Below are 17,715 nucleotides of genomic sequence, written 5' to 3'. Positions count from 1 at the left end.
ACGGCTTTGTGAATATTAGGAATCTTGAGAGGCGAATTCTGGCCACTTACAGTTTTAAAAGGACAACCCTGTAGCGCGGACGGTAAGCCCCCCGAAGGTGGGGGCACGTACCCCTTCAGTTAGGAGCGCCGGCGCGGCACGGCGAGGACGTCCAGTGTCTGTTGACTCGATGGTCTTTGCAGCACCCTGTTTTTTTCTTTATTGATTAAGCCATTTGCATTACTCTGAAGCAGCGCGGCAGTGTTTTCGATGGCCGCGTCCTAAGCAAAGCCCGCCGCGCCTCGGAAAGATGGGGCATTTAGGGGCGCACGCAGAGGCCAGTGCACTGTCGCCTCCGTGTGGTCCTGGGCTCCGAACAGAACACACGCAGGGGGAGGCCTGGCCACGCCCGCCGCGGGCTCGCTCCGAGGCAGCACCCTGAGGAAGCTGCAGGCCCACTGGATATCACTGGAGGCATTTAGCTCATTCATTCTCACCATGAATTATGCCCCGAAGTCCTTGATTTTTTTCATTAATGATTGGACGTAGGTGGCACTTGGTTGAGATTCAAAAGCTGTCTCAGGATCGTGTCGATTTTGAGCCAAAACAGATCAATGATGGTGTATTGTGGTTGTTAATGATGGCTTGTATCAATTTATGGCACAAAATTTGCCTATTTAAAAACAAACAGGAGTAACTTCCAGGTTAACTGGCCATTTGCTGGGAACTCCGTGGGCTGACTCCCTGCCCGGAGAGGTTGCTATTCTGGGGGCAGCTCGCCACGTGCCCGCAAACATCTCCTGGCTCCCTCGTCCGATGTCATCACCAGGAAACGGCAGCCTAAACGCCGCCGCTGGGTGAGGCAGACCCGGCAGAGCACTGTCCCACCTGTGATGGGCGGCACCCTGTCCTGGGGCGGCCACTGCCCAGACGCCACGCACCTCAGCCCCGGCTCTCGGTGCCATTGAAAGTTGATCTTAAAGAGAAGCTTGCTGTGCCGTTTCTCCGCAGCAGCACTTGCTAAAATTACTGGTCAAGGCTAAAACCTTTCTGGGATTCGAACCATTTCAAGAACTGTCTTACTATCAAATTTGACGGAAGCTTTAAAAACGCCCTTTACAGTGAGTCCCGTTGTGCATTTTTCCAGTTGTTTACAGTAAGGGCATTTCAGTCCGCAGACAGCTGCCGCCCACACCTGCCCTCAGATTATGCCCAGAGCTTGGCGGCCAGCTTTTCTATTCTGTTATTAGAAACTAAGTTTTTTGTGACAAGCTTAGCGCAAAAATGCTTTCGTTCTCAACAGTTACGATGTGTATTGATCATGTTTGTTGTAGAGAAACCGCCTGAGGATGACAGCCCCCAAGCCTTCCTCTCAACACAGAACGGGTCTCCGCGCCTGAACCGAGCGGACGTCCCTGCCAGGCCTGCGCCCCCGGAGGCCTATGAGGTCGTCTTGCAGCGGAAGGAGAACGAAGGGTTTGGCTTCGTCATCCTCACCTCCAAAACCAAGCCGCCTCCAGGAGGTGAGGGCTGCTGGGCCTGCTGTCCCGACCGACCACTGGGTCCAGCTTCCTGAGTCTCCCACGGGGATTCATGAAACTGACCAGGAAGGATGTTCAAATGGCTTAGAGATGTCACCCTTTAAGAATGATGACTATTTTCTTTATTTTCCAACTTGAGGCCCGGTGCATGAAATTCATGCACTCGGGGGGTTGGGTAGGGGTGGCCTCAGCCCGGCCTGCGCCCTCTCGCAGTCCAGGATCCCTCGGGGGATGTCCAACTGACAGCTTAGGCCCACTCCCCACCCGCTCCTTGTGGGGAGCGGGCCTAAGCTGGCAGTCAGACATCCTTAGTCACAGAGGCAGGAAAGGCTCCTGTCACCACCACTGAGCTCGCCAGCCGTGAGCCTGGCTTCTGGTTGAGCGGTGTCCCCCTGTGGGAGTGCACTGACCACCAGGGAGCAGCTCCTACATTGAGCATCTGCCCCCTGGTGGTCAGTGCACATTATAGCAACCAGTCATTTGGCCATTTGGTCGATTTGCATATTAACCTTTTATTATATAGGATGAGGTGATCTGGCCCAAACCTCCTAGTTTATATGTCATCTCAGATTTCAGGAACGAAGGGCTCGTGGCTCGGTTTGCATCAAGAAGAATTCTATGGCAGTATGTCGGGGACAGGACCTGACTCCTAGTCAAAGGACAGATTTTTAATATGGGACACAGGTGGTTTTGTAATTAGGAGAAATTGTGTATGCAGCAGTGAATTCAATGCTAGAAGCAGTTGAGAGGAAGCAAAACAGACTAACAGAAAAACCTTGACCCAAATATGTCTTCAATTGTCCCTTTGTGTTATTTAACAATAATTGCCATATTTTGCCTCTAAAGCGACCTTCTTGTGTATGCTTTATTGAAAGGCAAACATTTTGTCAGAACCTTTGAAAATTAATCTAGATATCCTGAACTGGCATAACGGGAATATTCTCTTCTGTGAGGGATGAACGTATTAACTCCCTTACCAGAGAGGAATTATTTCCAGTACATTCAGGGCTGTTAAGATTCACCAAATAAAAAATTTGTCTCATCTTAGTGTTTCTAAGAAATAATTATCTCTAAATATAATTAGAAAATCCAAATGAATAAGCGAACCGGCAAATGATTCTTTATGCAGCATGTTTGTCTGGTAACTTTATTTTTCTAAGTCAGATGAGAAGCATCTCTGACCACATGACAGATGCCTCTTGCCTTTGCCTGTGGATTTATTTCTTGGGTCATGAGATCCTTTTAGACGAGATGGTCACTAAAATCTTAGGGACAAAAGCAAACACTTTCGGGAGCCCAAGAATTTGCAGAAATCTTGCTGAAATGAATGCCCGCGTGTGAGGAGGAAGCCGGTGACATGATGAGTTATGGCTCCAGTGTCAGGCCACTGCTCACTGCTACTACTTTCCATTTTCCATAAGCAGTTGCTATGGCAACGCTTGGAACTGGAACTGTCTCTGGTGCTGTGAGGATGATTATGTGGCCTGATTCAGAAAACTGAAAGAAAGCAGCTTTTAGGTGCCTTTTATGTTATGTCGTTGGAAATCAGGATTTCCAAACACAGATAACCATTTCAGATCATCGTATTCTAAACGTCAGAGCGTACAATAACCCAGCCTTCCAGATCAACCAAGATGGTGGAAGATTATTGCTCGGTATGATAGATGCTACGCACTTTTTATATCGAAGCTATTCCTTTTCTCAAACTATAAAAATCAGGGCGGAGTCCATCTTCACCATAAAACCAAGCAATATGGAGGAATTCAGTAAAATAAGTTGCATCACTTAAAATGCTTAACACTTTCATATTGATTATATTTAAAACGTGTATTACATTTTAATATATTACATATTAAATATATTCTTAGTTGTGTGTATTATATTGGTTTATACTTAAAATGTTTAACTATTTTATACTTAACTTGAGTTGTTCCTTGCAGTTTTGGTGGTTTTGTGTGCCATCGGTCTCTGTAAGATAGTGGCATCAGTGTTGGGCTCTGCGGCCTGGCGAACTTGGGTTCGGGCCCTGCTGGAGTCTTGTGATCCGGACAAGTCCCTTCCCCTCTAAGAGCTCCAGGCTCCTCTGTGAGGGGAGGACAGTGGTAGCACTTCCTGCCTCACCTGCATCTGGGGATTAAAGGAGCGACAGCCCAGAGGCCCGTAGCCTGGACCCGCGCTCGCCTGCCCGTAGCCGCTGCTGCTGCCGCCGCCGCCGCATTATTTGTGAAATTGTTTGTCACTGTCTCTTGATCTTTTTTTAAAAGAAACTTTGAGAAGTTTATTAATACTTGAGTAATGAGATGGGAAAGAAGGCTCAATTAAAATGTAAGATTGAAGCAGCAGCTAATGTGTGGCAGGAAATGAGTGTTTGCAGCTCATTAATTATCAGCTTGAATAGTAAATTAGGCCTAGGTTGGCACTGCATCTTACATCAAGTACTTGGGATTTTCAGTCGGGTGCAAAACCAGAACTGATCATTTCACTCACATGCTCGTTAACGGGCTCACAAGGCGCCGAGCTGCGGGCAGCCTCCTAGAACCCCACGCATCTCCTGGAGACGGAGGACGGGCCGGGGCGAGGGGGACGAGGAGCCTCACGCAGAGATGGAGCCAGTGCCGGCAGAGGAGGTTTGGTGAGAGAAGAGTTCACATCAGAGCACAGGCGGGAGCCTGCCTGTCAGAAGAGTCTTTCTTTGTGGCCTGGTGTTGGTCTAGATCGGTCTTCAGCTCAGTATGGGTTATGTTTTCCTTCCGACATTGTCACAAGGGAAGTTCCCAGTGGCACTCTCACACCCGTTATAGAAGTCTGCGTTCCATACCGGTGACTTCCGGAGATCGGGGCGCAGGCCCAGCACCTCGTTGGCTGGCCCAGCCGGCATCGGTGCCAGCTGAGTACGAGGAAAGACTCCTGTTTCGGACGAAAAGGACTGGCTGGCTCTTGCTCTGCCAGGACTTCAGCGGTGTTCGTGTCTCTCTCCCGTATCCCAGACTTTCCAGTTCTGGTTGCAAAGGATTCCTTTGAGAAGAGGCATTTCCAGCGACTGCCCGTTCTTTTCCTGAAATGAAGGGTTTGGAGGGCCCGTCTGTGAGACGGGTTGAGGCCGGAGCTGAGTGAAGGCGGGTGAGCTGACTTTATGGCAAACGTCTGCGGACTTTCATAACAGAAAAGCCACGGCTGGACGGCAGGCTGCTCCTTAGCTGTGTGTGCTCCGAGGGGTGACCTTGACAAGTCCCGGTCCTTTCTGGGCACGTTCAAAAGCTGTCTTTCTCCTGGTCTCTCTGCTGTTTCTAACCGGCTTGGCGGTGTCGCTGTCTGCGCCAAGACGAGGACGGTCCGACCGCTTTTCCTGTCCCTCGTCCCGGAGGCCCCGTCCTCAGGTCTGCCTGCCGAGAGAGGGAGCCCCGGGCTCGGAGGAATTCTGGCTGATGCTTTCCCGAGTCCGAGCCACCCTCTCGGGGGCCGAGGGGCTGGGTCGTTTTCTTCCCGGGGGATCTAGAGTGAGCACTCTGCCTGAGGAGCTCTTTCTGGGAAGGAGAATAACTGAGGTATCGATTTGGAGAGTCACCAGGGCCCCCGGGTCAGCCCCGTGTCTCTGACAGGCCACCGGGTGCGCATTAGTGTTGGCTCCCGCCTGATACCGGGCGCGGCCCTTCCTCCTGCCACTTCCCTCCCGGCCTTGTTTGTAAGGAAGACAGCATTGTAAGTGCTTGAGCTCATTCGGAGCTAAAAGGCACTCGCTTCCCACATCGACGTCCTCGGCATTAAGATAAAATCTCTCACTGTGAAACCCTGCAAGGCCGAGGAACAGCAGCGTCCGTGGGGACGTCAGTCACGGCCAACAGCAACTCCCAGTCCCAAGTGAAGGCCTGTTAAAAGGTCTCTCTCCCTCGCTGGTTTGGCTCAGTGGATAGAGCATCAGCCTGCGGACTGAAGGGTCCTGGGTTTGATTCCAGTCAAGGGCACATGCCTGGGTTGCGGGCTCCATCCCCAGCAGGGGGCGTGCAGGAGGCAGCCAATCAATGATTCTCATCATTGATGTTTCTCTCCCTCTCCCTTCCTCTCTGAAATCAATAAAAATATATATTTTTTAAAAAGTAAAATGTCTCTAATAGGCACCACATAAGACTCAGAAATACTTAGCAAGGAGCCCATTGACGTGGGAATTAAACGTCATCTCAGTGCCACTTAAAAATACTAATTGTCCCTTTTCATATCATGCAGCAGTCCGCAGGCCCAGGAGCCTGCGGGGTCACAGGCCTCGGGAAGGGAGTTCTCAGGGACCGGGGAAGGAGTATTCCTGTCTGGTACAGATGCCCCATCAGTGATAGTGAAGTGTCCTGACAGTTCGTCGGGAAAGCCCTTAGCCTGTGAGCCGGGCGTTGGTATAGAACCGCCCAGCGTCTGTGCAAAGGGCTTGGGCCCCGCTTTGTCCGTTCAGGGTAGGGTTTTATCCACGGGCCACCTATGTTAACATAAAGCGTTAGTGTTCTAATTCCACTTCTTCACATTTCTGACTTTAAGAAGATCCGAAGGCCTGAGCACAAGGAGTCACTTTTGCTCTAGATCTGCGTACGATTCATTTGAACGGTCAGTCGTTTCACTGCACGTGGATTCCCAACCAAGAACTTGCGAGTCCTCACCTGGAGTTTGAACGGCGTTTATGTACAAGGCCCCTCCCTCGTGGGTGTCAGTGCCCTGCGAGAGACCGGAGGCTGTCCGTTGTAGCCGTTCCTAAAACAGCCCCCGAGGTGGTGCAGCTTGAACGGCCAGCGACAGACAAGACCAGCAGGTTGGCGAGATGTTCTCATCCGTGTCAGCGAGGTCGGGCGTCTCTCAGCAGGACTGTAGGATGACAGTACAAAGACTGGGGGACGGTTTATGGTGAATGGAAAGCAGCGAAGAGGTTGGGGTGCTGCAGCTATGTGAAGTGAATGCATGTGGCCTGGCCAGCGTGGCTCAGTGGTTGAGCATCGACCTGTGAACCAGGAGGTCATGGTTCAATTCCCGATCAGATTTTGCCCAGATTTTGGACTCAACCCCTAGTAGGGGGTGTGCAGGAGGCAGCCGATCAATGATTCTCTCTCATCACTGATGTTTCCTCTCTCCCTCTCAGAAAGCAATAAAAATATTTTTTTTAAAAAAAGGGAGTGCATGTGAGCAAGAAGGGGAAGGTTACAGATACAGAAATAGCTGCATTTGGATAAGAGGCTCACACGTGGTGCTTTTTTGCTGTATTTTTCAAGAATCTTCTTTGCTGTTGTGTTGAATTTTTAAATAGTGATGATAAATCTAAGCCTAACAGGTATTTAAATAATTGAAAACCTGGGGATGTTTTTCTTACAGTTATTCCTCATAAAATCGGCCGAGTCATCGAAGGAAGCCCAGCTGACCGCTGTGGGAAGCTGAAGGTGGGAGACCACATCTCAGCAGTGAATGGGCAGTCCATCGTCGACCTGTCCCACGACAGCATTGTCCAGCTGATCAAGGACGCCGGCGTCACTGTCACACTGACGGTCATCGCCGAGGAAGGTAAGGGAGCCGTAAACCTAGATGCCCTGAGGGGCCCAGAGCCTGCAGAAGGCCTGGCTCCCTCTAATGTGCCCTGGAGTTTCATTTTTTGCCTTTTCCACTTTATATATATATATATATATACACTAGAGGCCCAGTGCATGAAATTCGTGCAAAGGTAGGGTCCCTAGCGGCTGCTGGCTGCCGGCTGGGGCCTTCCTTTGTTCCATGCCGCCCCCTGGTGGTCAGTGCACATCATAGCGAGCCATCGAATTCCCAGTTGGTCGAACTCCCGAGGGGACACTTTGCATATTAGGCTTTTATATAGATAGATATTTCAGAGGGGAAGGGAGAGCGAGCAAGAGATGGAAACATCAATGATGAGAGAGAATCATTGATCGGCTGCCTCCTGCATGCCCTACACTGGGGATCGAGCTCGCAACCCAGGCATGTGCCCTGTCTGGGAATTGAACCATGACCTTCTGGTTCATAGGTCAACGCTCAACCACTGAACCACACTGGCTGGGCAGCCTTTTCCATGTAATGGGTCAAAAAGTTTATTATAAAGTGTCAGTAGCTAAAGACAAGAGAGCTCTGGCTAGTGAGTGGTGGCCATTTGTGTGCCAGGGAAGTAAGCAGCCAGCAGCAAGAGAGATTGGTAGACTTTTATGACCGTATGTCCTTTTAAATAAGTCTTAGGTCTGCTGAGGAAAACCCTCTGAGGAGCTCAGTCACAGAGCCTCTGAGCTGCCTTCGGGGAGCCGGCTTCCTCTGGGCGGCCGCCCTGTGAGGGGGGAAGGGAGTGGGTGGGAATGGCCAGCAAATGGGGCGTGAAACGCACTTAGTGTCTCGCTTTGTTTAAAGCTGCCTTTGGTCAGGAATTCCTACTTGGGAACCATTTTGAATAGCACCGTCTATTCTTGATGAATTGCATAGTGCTCATCTCATTTCCCGATTGCGTAAAGCCACTGAGGAGAAGCCTGAAACAGCAGAGCGATGAGGGGTCAGTCTCACATATGAAGAGGTTGTGCACTGTATTCGTGTCCGTTCCCCCCACAACCCTCCAACCCAGTCCGTCTGTTCTCTTCCTGCGGCCCCACCACCACATGTTTCCATCTAAGGAGTTACCCAAACCTCCTGTCCGTCCTGGGTCCTGGGTGGACACCCGCTCGCTGGGGCCCTGCTGAGGTCCAGGTGATGGGCTCGCGTTTGCTCAGAGTCATGGTCCTAGTCACCACGCTGTGCCCCTCTCCTCGGTACTTTGCACCTCCCGTGTTTGATGCTTGGACGGGATAAAGCATGAGAGTTTCCGCTTTAGAACTGAGTCTGACGGTCTCTGTAACTGCCATGGCCCATGACTGTGTCTGGCTCTAGACGCTGTGCTCGGAACCACATCTGCGTTCAGGGCAACAGATCTGGAGCTGCTGCCCCAGATGCAGGAACAGACGTGCCTTTTCCTCACCTACTTTTGTGCTCTTAGGAAGATCTGCTGCTTCTGTTTTCTAAACATTCGTCAACTCTAGGGCTGATTGTGTGTGCTGGAGTTCAGTGTCAGGCGAGATAACTGCTCCCGGATGAGGGAAGCAGCTGGAGGTGCGTGGGGCTGGCGGACGGGCCTCTGTCCCCGTCCTGCAGTGGTTTAGAGGTGGGGGGTGAGCTCCGGAACCCACAGAGGAACAGGCCACGAGGCGGTTCCTGGAGCCTGTCCTCGCCGGGCAGGACCCGAGTGGGCTCCTTGCTGACTCTCCTGTTGTGCGGACGATCCACATCAGGGTGGCCGAGGGGGGGTGTGTGGAGTAAGGGACTCCTGTTCTCCTCAAACATGACATGACTCAGCAGGCTCGGGGAAGGCGGCCACGTTCCTCCTCCGACAGCTGAGCGGCGCGGCTCGAGCCGGCCTCTGAGGCGGGAAAGGGGCACCGTGTGTTACCGTCTCGTGCTCATGGATCCACTCGGCCTCCACATTTTGGGGTACAAATGCTTAGTTCTGTTTTTTCTCCTCTGAACAGAGCATCACGGGCCACCGTCAGGAACCAACTCGGCCAGGCAGAGCCCAGCCCTGCAGCACCGGCCCCTGGGACAGTCACAGGCCAACCACGTGCCTGGGGACAGGTGAGGCTTCTCCCCTCAGCACCCACCATCCCCCTCCCCCCCCACCCACCCCCACCCACCTCCCCGCAGTGATGAGGAGCCGCTGGAGGTCAGCATGAGAACCTGCATCTCCCACCTTCAGGTCCTTCCTGGCCGCCCCCCACCCCCACCCCCTTCACCCCCGGCACAGCCCGATTCTCCATCGCGCCAGACACGCGGGGACGAAGGAAGCCGCGGTCCCCCTGGCTCGGCTACTCTGGGCCCTGGTTTGGGAGGGAAGCCCCAGCCCCACCAAGACTGCTGTCGCCTAGGCAACCTGAGCAGAGCAGTGCTTACACCTGTTTATTTCCTCTTCGCTCGAAACATTGGCCCTAGACACTCGGTTACTAGAGACTCAAGCAGCCCCTCCGGCGCTGGCGCTCAGCAGAGCCGTCTGGCGGTGGCGAGGCCGGCTCACGGGCCGCAGGTTGTTGCTCGAGTGCAGTTTCTTTGGTGTGAACCGCCCGGACCCCTGGCCATGCGGACAGGGCGCTGGCGGGCGGACCGGTTTCTGCCCAGCATCTCCGTCCGGTGTAGCCTGGCCCACAGCAGTGCGTCGGGGCGGTGGCCAGGCCCGGCTCTGGGAGAAATGGAGAAGCTGCCTTTGCCGGCAGCGGTTTGGGTTTGCTCAGCTCAGAGCGCGTGGCTTCTCCCGCAGCGAGCCTGGGAAAGACGCGCCCGCTTCTTACAGACACTCCTGGGCGGACCACAAGCACCTGGCGCAGCCCGACGCGGCCGTGATCGCAGCTGTGGGCGCTCGGCACCACCAGGTGAGATGCTCCGTGGTGCACACTGCGTGTGTCTTTTATTGCAAATCAGATAAATTTGTTCCTCAAGTCAGCCACTCCTGAGGACCTACTGTGTGGTTGGCTGCTTCCAGGAGAGGATGGAGGGGCGGGAAAGTTGGCCCAGCGGGTGGAGAATCTGACCCCTGGTTGAGCACTTCCAACAGGCTTGCCTTCACCAGAGGAGCTGTGGGCTTTTCTCTTCTTTCAGGAAAATTAGTTAAAATCGACTTAAAGGAAGCACGTCCCACAATTCTGTTCTCTGATGGACCAACTAGTAGAGGAGACACGTAGCCCCCAGATTTCGGCGGCGTTTATAAAAGCTGCGGAGCCCTGGGACCGCAGCGCCCGCTCCTTCCTTGCGCCGTCGCAGTGCGGGCTGAGGGTAGATCCTGTCCCCCAGCCGTGAGCTAGCTCGTCCGCGGGCCCCAGAGCGAGCGGCCCCTGGAGCCTGATCCCCCTTCCTTCCCTCAGGGCCTGGGCTGCTACCCGGTGGAGCTGGAGCGAGGCCCCCGGGGCTTCGGGTTCAGCCTCCGCGGGGGGAAGGAGTACAACATGGGGCTCTTCATCCTGCGTCTGGCCGAGGACGGGCCCGCCCTCAAGGACGGCAGGATTCACGTGAGTCGGCTTCTCTCTCCGCCTCTGCTTTTGGCTCCAGCCCGGGAAGTAGTTGCTGAGAGGGTGTGCGGGCGGCTCTTGAGTCTAAGCCAGTAGTCGGCAAACTGCGGCTCGTGAGCCACATGCGGCTCTTTGGCCCCTTGAGTGTGGCTCTTCCACAAAATACCACGGCCTGGGCGAGTCTATTTTGAAGAAGTGGCGTTAGAAGAAGTTTGAGTTTAAAAAATTTGGCTCTCAAAAGAAATTTCAATCGTTGTACTGTTGATATTTGGCTCTGTTGACTAATGAGTTTGCCGACCACTGGTCTAAGCAGCAAGAGCCTGCGTCACTAAAACCTGAGGCGTGTGCCTGCCAGTTCCCTCTCTGACCCAGGATGCCCCTCCTCCTCTCCGTCGCTCCCGCATCCTCGGCGCCTTGAGTATTCCTAGTGGGTGCTCCCTAGGTATTTGCTGGAAGAATAGGATGGACGGGTAATACTTGTAGCTAATGAGAGAATTATCGTTACTATTTAAGATTGGTTCCTGGAATTTATTGCTGGTAGGCAGGGCTTGGTTATACGAAGCCATTAGCAAACAGTGTAACTCACTAAAACCAGAACATGGGAACTGGTAATAGATGGAGAGCTATGGAAAGTGTGAGTCTCAGCTGGTCCTTAAACCTGCTTAAAATGTAGAGAGGAGGAAAAAAGGTTCCAGGCAAAGCTGACAAGAAATCAGCGGAAGTGGGAAAAGTTCGCGTTAAGAAATAATGTCATTTTGGTTTAACATGGAACAAAGTCAGAAAGTGTCAGGATCCGCCATCTCCCAGGCAACACGGCCTCCCTGTATTAGTGCGTCTCGCAGCTGTGAGGTGGGTGCCCGCGGCCCCGGGCAGAGTTCCCCTGAGGCTCAGCGAGACGGCCCCGTGACAGCTGCAGAGGGACCAGGTCTGTCCTGCTGATGCCTTTGGGAGGCATATGGGCTCCTGACATGTTCTGAGAGGATCATGTGAATAACTGTCAGAAATATGATTTTGTAATATCTTTAGTGGATGTTTTAAAAACTGAGATTGCCTTAAAAAGTGTTTTTTGAGAGAGCCAAATTTTTCTTGATCCTTTCTTCCTCCCGTTCTCTTATTCTCATTTTTTTCTCCGTCCCCCACCATTTTATTTTTCAGTAATACAAACCTGAACGTGAATTTGTTCTATTTGCCAAACGGTGTATTCTCATCCCATTGTAAAACTTTAAAGTAACCAAGCTGTACACGGATGTCTGCCTGTCCCTCTCACAGCGCCCCATAAAGCTGAGCTGCCCCCCTCCCCAAGCCCCTGCCCTCTCCCGCTCCTCCCCAGCTTAGCTTCAAGTTAAACAACAATGACACCTGGTGGCAAGTCTGTTCAGTTACAGCTTTTATTATAATTTCCTTGTTGGCTAAAACAGTAAGAACTATGCAGGTTTGGACAGTGAATTTAAGCCAAAGAATGTGCTTGAACTTAATTATAACTTCAGTCAAGTTTCCTAAGATGTACCCAGAGCACGCTTCACATACTCTCTGCTCTAATTCTCTCTCCTCTGGCGACCAGCAGGATTACATATCTAGTGCTAATTTGTCATCTACTTCCTCATGAAAATGTTTCTTCTTTGGTCACTTACGGGAAATCTGGGCTTTTTAAAAATCCATTTTATTGCTCTTAAAGATTTCTTTGCCACTTTATATGTGAAACCTATTGATCTTGTTTCTGATAGCCTCGATTTCATTTTTTTTCATAAGTATACAACAAAACACTCCATAGTTTACTTGAAATTTTTACATTGTGCTATCTACAGTTAACTCTAATTCATACTAATGCCCTCAGAGCTTTTTGAGAAAGCCTGAAAATAGGTAACTTCACACTAACATACATTTGTGCTTTGGTTTGTAATCATGTTCTATCCCTTTAAGTCCTCCCAACGCCCCCGGAGGTGCGCACTGATCTCGACCCCATCTCACAGAGGGGGAGGCGAGGCCCTGTGCGGGGAGGAGGTGGACGGCTGTCACGGCCTCTCCTGCTGCTGGGTCTGGGTGTTTAGCAAGCTCGGGTAGATCTTTTGAATTGCTTTCGCTAATTTTCCCTTGTTTTGTTTTGAAGCCAACACCCTTTAGTTACTTTTCACCTTGAAATGTAGTTTCAAACCTGGAATAAAATCCCTACCATCATCACCTTTAATCAGGCCCTTTGCAAAAGTTAAACTTGTCCGTATTTTTCCTCTAAAAAAATAAGGCATTTCTAGGAAGTAGCAGAGGGACTGAGGCATCTTTCTCTAATCCCTAGTCTTCAGGGCAGCAGTCGCCGGCCCGTGGCCCGTGAGGGCCGAAAGGCTGGTGGCGCAGTTTTAGGGAAGTCATTCTACACTGCAGTGATGAGACATGAGTCCGTTACTGGATTTAAATCAGTCTTCGTATGAATGTATTCTCCAAGGTGAGTTTCAGTTTTAACCTATGAATATTTCATTTGGTTCTTGATTTCAAGATGCCCAGATCCTGCTTCCTAGTCATGTAAAGCTAGACATTCCTCTTCCTGCTGCCCCATCGGCCCCTCCTCAGCGCGAGCGGGCGGCGCTGTGCACAGGTGGAAGGTCTTACCCGTGGGAGGGGCGCTGGGCGGCTCGCGAGTCGACGGAAGCCGAAGGGACGACGGTGTGCAGCTCCCGTGTTGCTCCCTGTCTAGGTCGGGGACCAGATCGTGGAGATCAATGGGGAACCCACACAAGGCATCACGCACACCCGCGCCATCGAGCTCATCCAGGCCGGCGGGAACAAGGTCCTCCTGCTCCTGAGGCCGGGCACGGGCCTGATTCCTGACCACGGTGAGCGGGGGCGCCTGCAGCTGCAAAGCCGAGAGGATTTGGGGGGGGTCAGCAGGAGGAACAGGTACTTGGAGGGAATATTTTACCAGCTGAGTCCCAGTAAAGCCAGAATCATCTACAGCTAGCGACATCGCATGGTTTTCATTAGTTATAAGTAATATTACGGAACAGGTGGCTCCAGGCAGGACTTCGCTGGAATGGGATACATGGGAAGCTAACTCCAACAGGAAATGGAGAAATGGGCCTGTAAGGAACGAGGCCGTTGGAGGCCAGCGGTTTAAATGTCAGGAAAAGCACTGAAGCCTCTTCAATGGCCCGTGTTCCGCAGCGTCAGGCCCGCTCCTCCGCTGAGCGGCGTGAGCTTACGGCCCCTGGGTCCGGCCGGTCCCCCGGGCGCTGCCGAGCTGGCAGTGAGGCCTAGAAAGGAGGTGCCCCCCGAGGGCCCCGCGCAGACCTCCCGCAGCCCCCCTCGGCCTGCGATCCTCTGCCTGCGTCACCTCCCACCGTCTGCTCGTGGCCGTGCGCCGGCGACGTCTGTGCAACTGCGCTGCGTGCACACAGTCCTAGGCTTTTTCTCTTCCTCCTCAGGTCTGGCTCCTTCCGGTCTGTGCTCCTACGTGAAGCCTGAGCAGCATTAAGGCTTTCAGGGCTTTTCTTGGTCTTTCCTTAAAAAGACGTGGTAAATCTGCATGTCTTGTCAGTCACTTCCGTCTTCTTTTCTTTAATTGAAAACGATGCTGTGAAACACATCTCATTCTCCTGCTGCACTTCCCAGTCTCCTTTTGACGTTAGATTTGACAGTTAATGAAGAAAGCTATTCACAAATGCCACGAACCCGCGTGGTCTCCTGTATTAGTGGGTTAGCATGTCCACTGGTCAGAGCTAAAGTAGGACCCCTCGTGGACCACGTGATTTGGTCCAAGTTTAAGTTTTCATTGGGCTTTACCAAGAAGTAACTGGGAAAAGTGACTACTGTTATTGGCTGTATGTGTAAACTCCCTACCCTGGATGTACAAATACAGCTGTCCGTGTACGCCCGCCTTTAGGGAGACACGGAAACTGTTTATCGGATGCTCATCCACTTCAAATGGCTGTCAAAGTTCAGAACTTACTGCTCCTCACTCCCAAGTCTAACCTTTAACCATGTTCCCCTCCCCTCCTCTCCAGCCGCTCGGGAGACCACTCGCCCTCCATCTCCTCACGTGATTTACGACGAGCAGTCGCCATCGGCCCCACCCTCGCGTTCCGCTTCCATGTCTGAAGAGCCGGTGACGGGAGACTCTTCGGTGCGAGCGCAGACGCGGGAGAAGGCAGAACTCCAGGAGCCCGTGCCTGGAAGGAAAGGCACTTCCCCTCAGCCTCTTCCCCAGAAAAGCGTGAGTAAGAGGGACCCACCTGCCAGGCACGGGCACAGTGACCAGAAGACTCTCTTGAGAGTAGAACGCGGGGCCTCCCACCGGGGTAGGTCCGCTAGTCCGAAGAAGTCCGCCGGTCGCTATGCAGAGGACCATCTGGAAACGAGTCCCAGTCCTCTCAACAGTGACCCGAAAAGGCGGCCCCGGGATCGGTCCTCCAGCCCCCGGAGAGGGGAGAATCAAAGCGGGCAGAGCAGCGCCAGGGCAGGTTCTGGACAAGATCCCGCCAGGAACAGCAGAGGGCGCTCTTCAAGCCCAAAGAAGCAGCCGAGGACTGAGGGCAGCAGAGACCCGGCAGGGGCCCCGGCCGGTGACAGTGGCCTGCCGGCCTCGGGTGGGGTCAGGAGCGACGCGAAGCAGAGTCAGCCCGGGAAAAGCAGGACACGCTCTCCAGAGAGAAAAAGCAAGAGGACGGATGAGAAGTCTCTTCCGTCCAAAAAGACCACTCAGGCTGCGAGCCGAGGGGGATCTGAGAGGGAAAGAGGAAAGCGAGCCCCCTCGGGAGAAACGTCCGACAAGAAGCTGAAGCCGGACCCCGAAGACGACAGCGGGAAGGAGGCGGCCGACGGCCCCCGGGGCTCTCCGGGCCGGCGGGCGCCCATCACGCCAGGGCCCTGGAAGGTGCCGAGTGCAAGCAAAGCCTCGGGCTCGGCTGGGGCGGCCGAGAGACGGCTGTGACCTGAAAGCGTTTCCCCCAAAAGTCATTCTTCCAGAAATGCTCGCACCCAAGCACACCGTGACCTCACGAGTCACCTAGGCGCGTGAAGGGCCCTGGTTGGCCGAGAAGCGCTGGCCCCGGGCAGGCTGCCCTCTGTCGCGCCCGCCTCGCCCTCGTGCTGTCCGAACAGATGGCGTACGTGACAGTAACAGTGTGGTCACAACTCACTTTAGGTCTGTGCCAAGTTCTCTGCTGCCTCACGTCCGTCTCCTCCTCGCTCAGTATTTCCACAGCCGTGAAGACGGGGGCTGGCTGGCTGGAAGTCATGTTCTCCATAGCATGTTGCATGTTTACAGAGAGCATTCGCGTCCCTGCAGGAGGGGGGACTTTGCTCCTGGCTACAGATGGCGTCCCAGTTCCAAAATACAACTCTCACCGTCACTGCTGGAAAGAAAAACGGGTAGTCAGATCCTGAGCTCGCACGGTTTTCTATCCTAATTCCACCGGGGAAGGTGTTACCACTGCACATTCCGAAGGAGGCGGCACTGAAGCCAAGGGGCGCCCACCTCCTGCCCCCCCTCCTGGGGGAGTGCCGTGTGCTCCTGGTCCAAGAAAAACTACCAGGTTTTGATTTCTGGCTCTTTGGGTTGTGCCTGCTAAGTCATTGGTGGTTAATCCATATGTGAGGAGTCACAATAGGATTCAGATTGTGTGAGGGACTCAGTCATGCAAGCAGTTTCACGGAAGCTGCCCAGCCTCCTACCCCTCGCAGGCAAGGACACGCAGGGGACAGGCAGGCTGGGCCTTCCTGCATTCCTCGCTCCACTAACTGTTTAAAGGCCAGAAAAGGAGCCCACACCTCCGCTCCGCCTGTGCGGACCCCGGGGTCTAATGAAAGACGTTGGTGGGAGGTGGAGGCAGTCTTCAACCACCAAGAGCCGTGTTTTCCCACCCCTTGAAGCAGCATTCAGTAGCAGCTAGAACTAGACCTTCTCAGAATAAAACCCCGTTGGAGTATGTGAACACACCGTCTGTCGCTCGGGTTCATCTCGTTGTTGTGAAACCTTGTGTCCAGGCCCCTCCCTCTCGGCGTCTGACTGTGAAACTCTCTCCTGGGACGGGACTCGGCCCTGTCCTGTCCCGCCTCCTGTGACCACCGGACAGCGCAGAAGTAGAAGGCTTGGTAAATACTCAGAGTTAGCGCCACAGAAATGATTTATTTTCCCGCTAGCCCACAATTAGTGATAAAAATCCTATTTTTATTGTTACCTGTGACATGACTTGGATGTCATGTGTTGTCAGTCTGATGTGGCCCTTCTTCCTCAGTAACCTGTCGCTGTATTGATTATATCCTGACTTAGCAATGGGGCCTTGGAATGCTAAGCAAAATATGGATGTACTGGTTGTAAATGTTTATATATTGTACAGTACCTTTATATATACACCCGAGGTTCTGATTAGAGAAAGATCTGTAAATCGCTCGTTATTTTTTATATAGATATTAAAAAATGAAAAACTCATGCGTGGTCTGAGTCCTCAAATAGATTTAGTCCCTCCACGTAACACAGTCCTACCATCAGGAAAATCCTTATAATGATGACTTTACCTCTATCTATACGTTTAACTCAAACCAGTTACAAGCTTAATTATTAGACCTGTTTTATACCTTCTTTCATTGTGAAGAAAATAGTAACTTACTGCCACCCAAAATCCTCTCTTATACTTACTGGAAACGCACCACTAGACTTTTCCCACGGGGACAGGGTAAGCCCAGTTACCACCAGCTCACAAAAGCTATTTTCATCAGACTATGAAGTTTCACATTAGAATAACTTAAAAACATTTACTGAAGGTTACACTTAACTTTTAGAATGAAGCGTTCTGACTTGATTTTGTTTAATTCTTGGTATGAAGAGGCCTAAAACCTATTTCAAGACGTGGGTGATTTCGTCTTCCTAAGGGAAAATGAGTTCCTACCACGGCATGAACTCAGCACGGAGAGGAAAGCCCCCAGTGGAGACGTGACAGAGCGGAGGATGCAGAAAGTGGCAGCAAATGGTTTTCTTGCTCTTTGGGTGGATATTATTTCCTTGCTGATCACAAGGCAAGTTCTGGGTGCTATGCTCTCGTCTCACTGGAAGAGCAGAGCAAGCTCCTGTAACATGATCTGTTCTAACCTAGTTATGCCAACGACTCCAGACGCCCCGGACGCAGAAAAGCTCTTGGCTTTGTATTCCTACGGGGGACGCTTGGTTA

The 17,715-nt window shown here is 52.5% G+C and overlaps 1 protein-coding gene across 3 annotated transcripts in view; it reads left to right on the top strand.

Annotated features, from left to right (window-relative positions):
• MAGI3 (membrane associated guanylate kinase, WW and PDZ domain containing 3) overlaps positions 1 to 16,978 on the top strand; it is a 143,609-nt gene extending 126,631 nt beyond the window's left edge. Inside the window, exons 15-22 of one of the 3 annotated variants that reach the window (XM_080648955.1) lie at positions 1,314 to 1,502; positions 6,864 to 7,049; positions 9,038 to 9,140; positions 9,817 to 9,928; positions 10,418 to 10,561; positions 13,248 to 13,386; positions 13,975 to 14,065; positions 14,554 to 16,962. In XM_080648955.1, the coding sequence (XP_080505081.1) occupies positions 1,314 to 1,502; positions 6,864 to 7,049; positions 9,038 to 9,140; positions 9,817 to 9,928; positions 10,418 to 10,561; positions 13,248 to 13,386; positions 13,975 to 14,024 (923 nt within the window). In that variant the 3' untranslated portion in view covers positions 14,025 to 14,065; positions 14,554 to 16,962. Of the gene's footprint in view, positions 1 to 1,313; positions 1,503 to 6,863; positions 7,050 to 9,037; positions 9,141 to 9,816; positions 9,929 to 10,417; positions 10,562 to 13,247; positions 13,387 to 13,974; positions 14,066 to 14,553 lie in introns of all 3 variants that reach the window. The other 2 variants (XM_080648954.1, XM_080648953.1) reach the window with 2 other exon arrangements.
• The last annotated feature ends 737 nt before the right edge of the window (positions 16,979 to 17,715 follow it).

Source organism: Plecotus auritus (genome assembly GCF_963455305.1).
Source record: "Plecotus auritus genome assembly, chromosome: 12".
In the NCBI taxonomy this organism is placed as follows: domain Eukaryota; kingdom Metazoa; phylum Chordata; class Mammalia; order Chiroptera; family Vespertilionidae; genus Plecotus; species Plecotus auritus.
The sequence above is the reverse complement of the archived record's forward strand: the minus strand, read 5'-3'. Positions and strand labels throughout refer to the sequence as shown.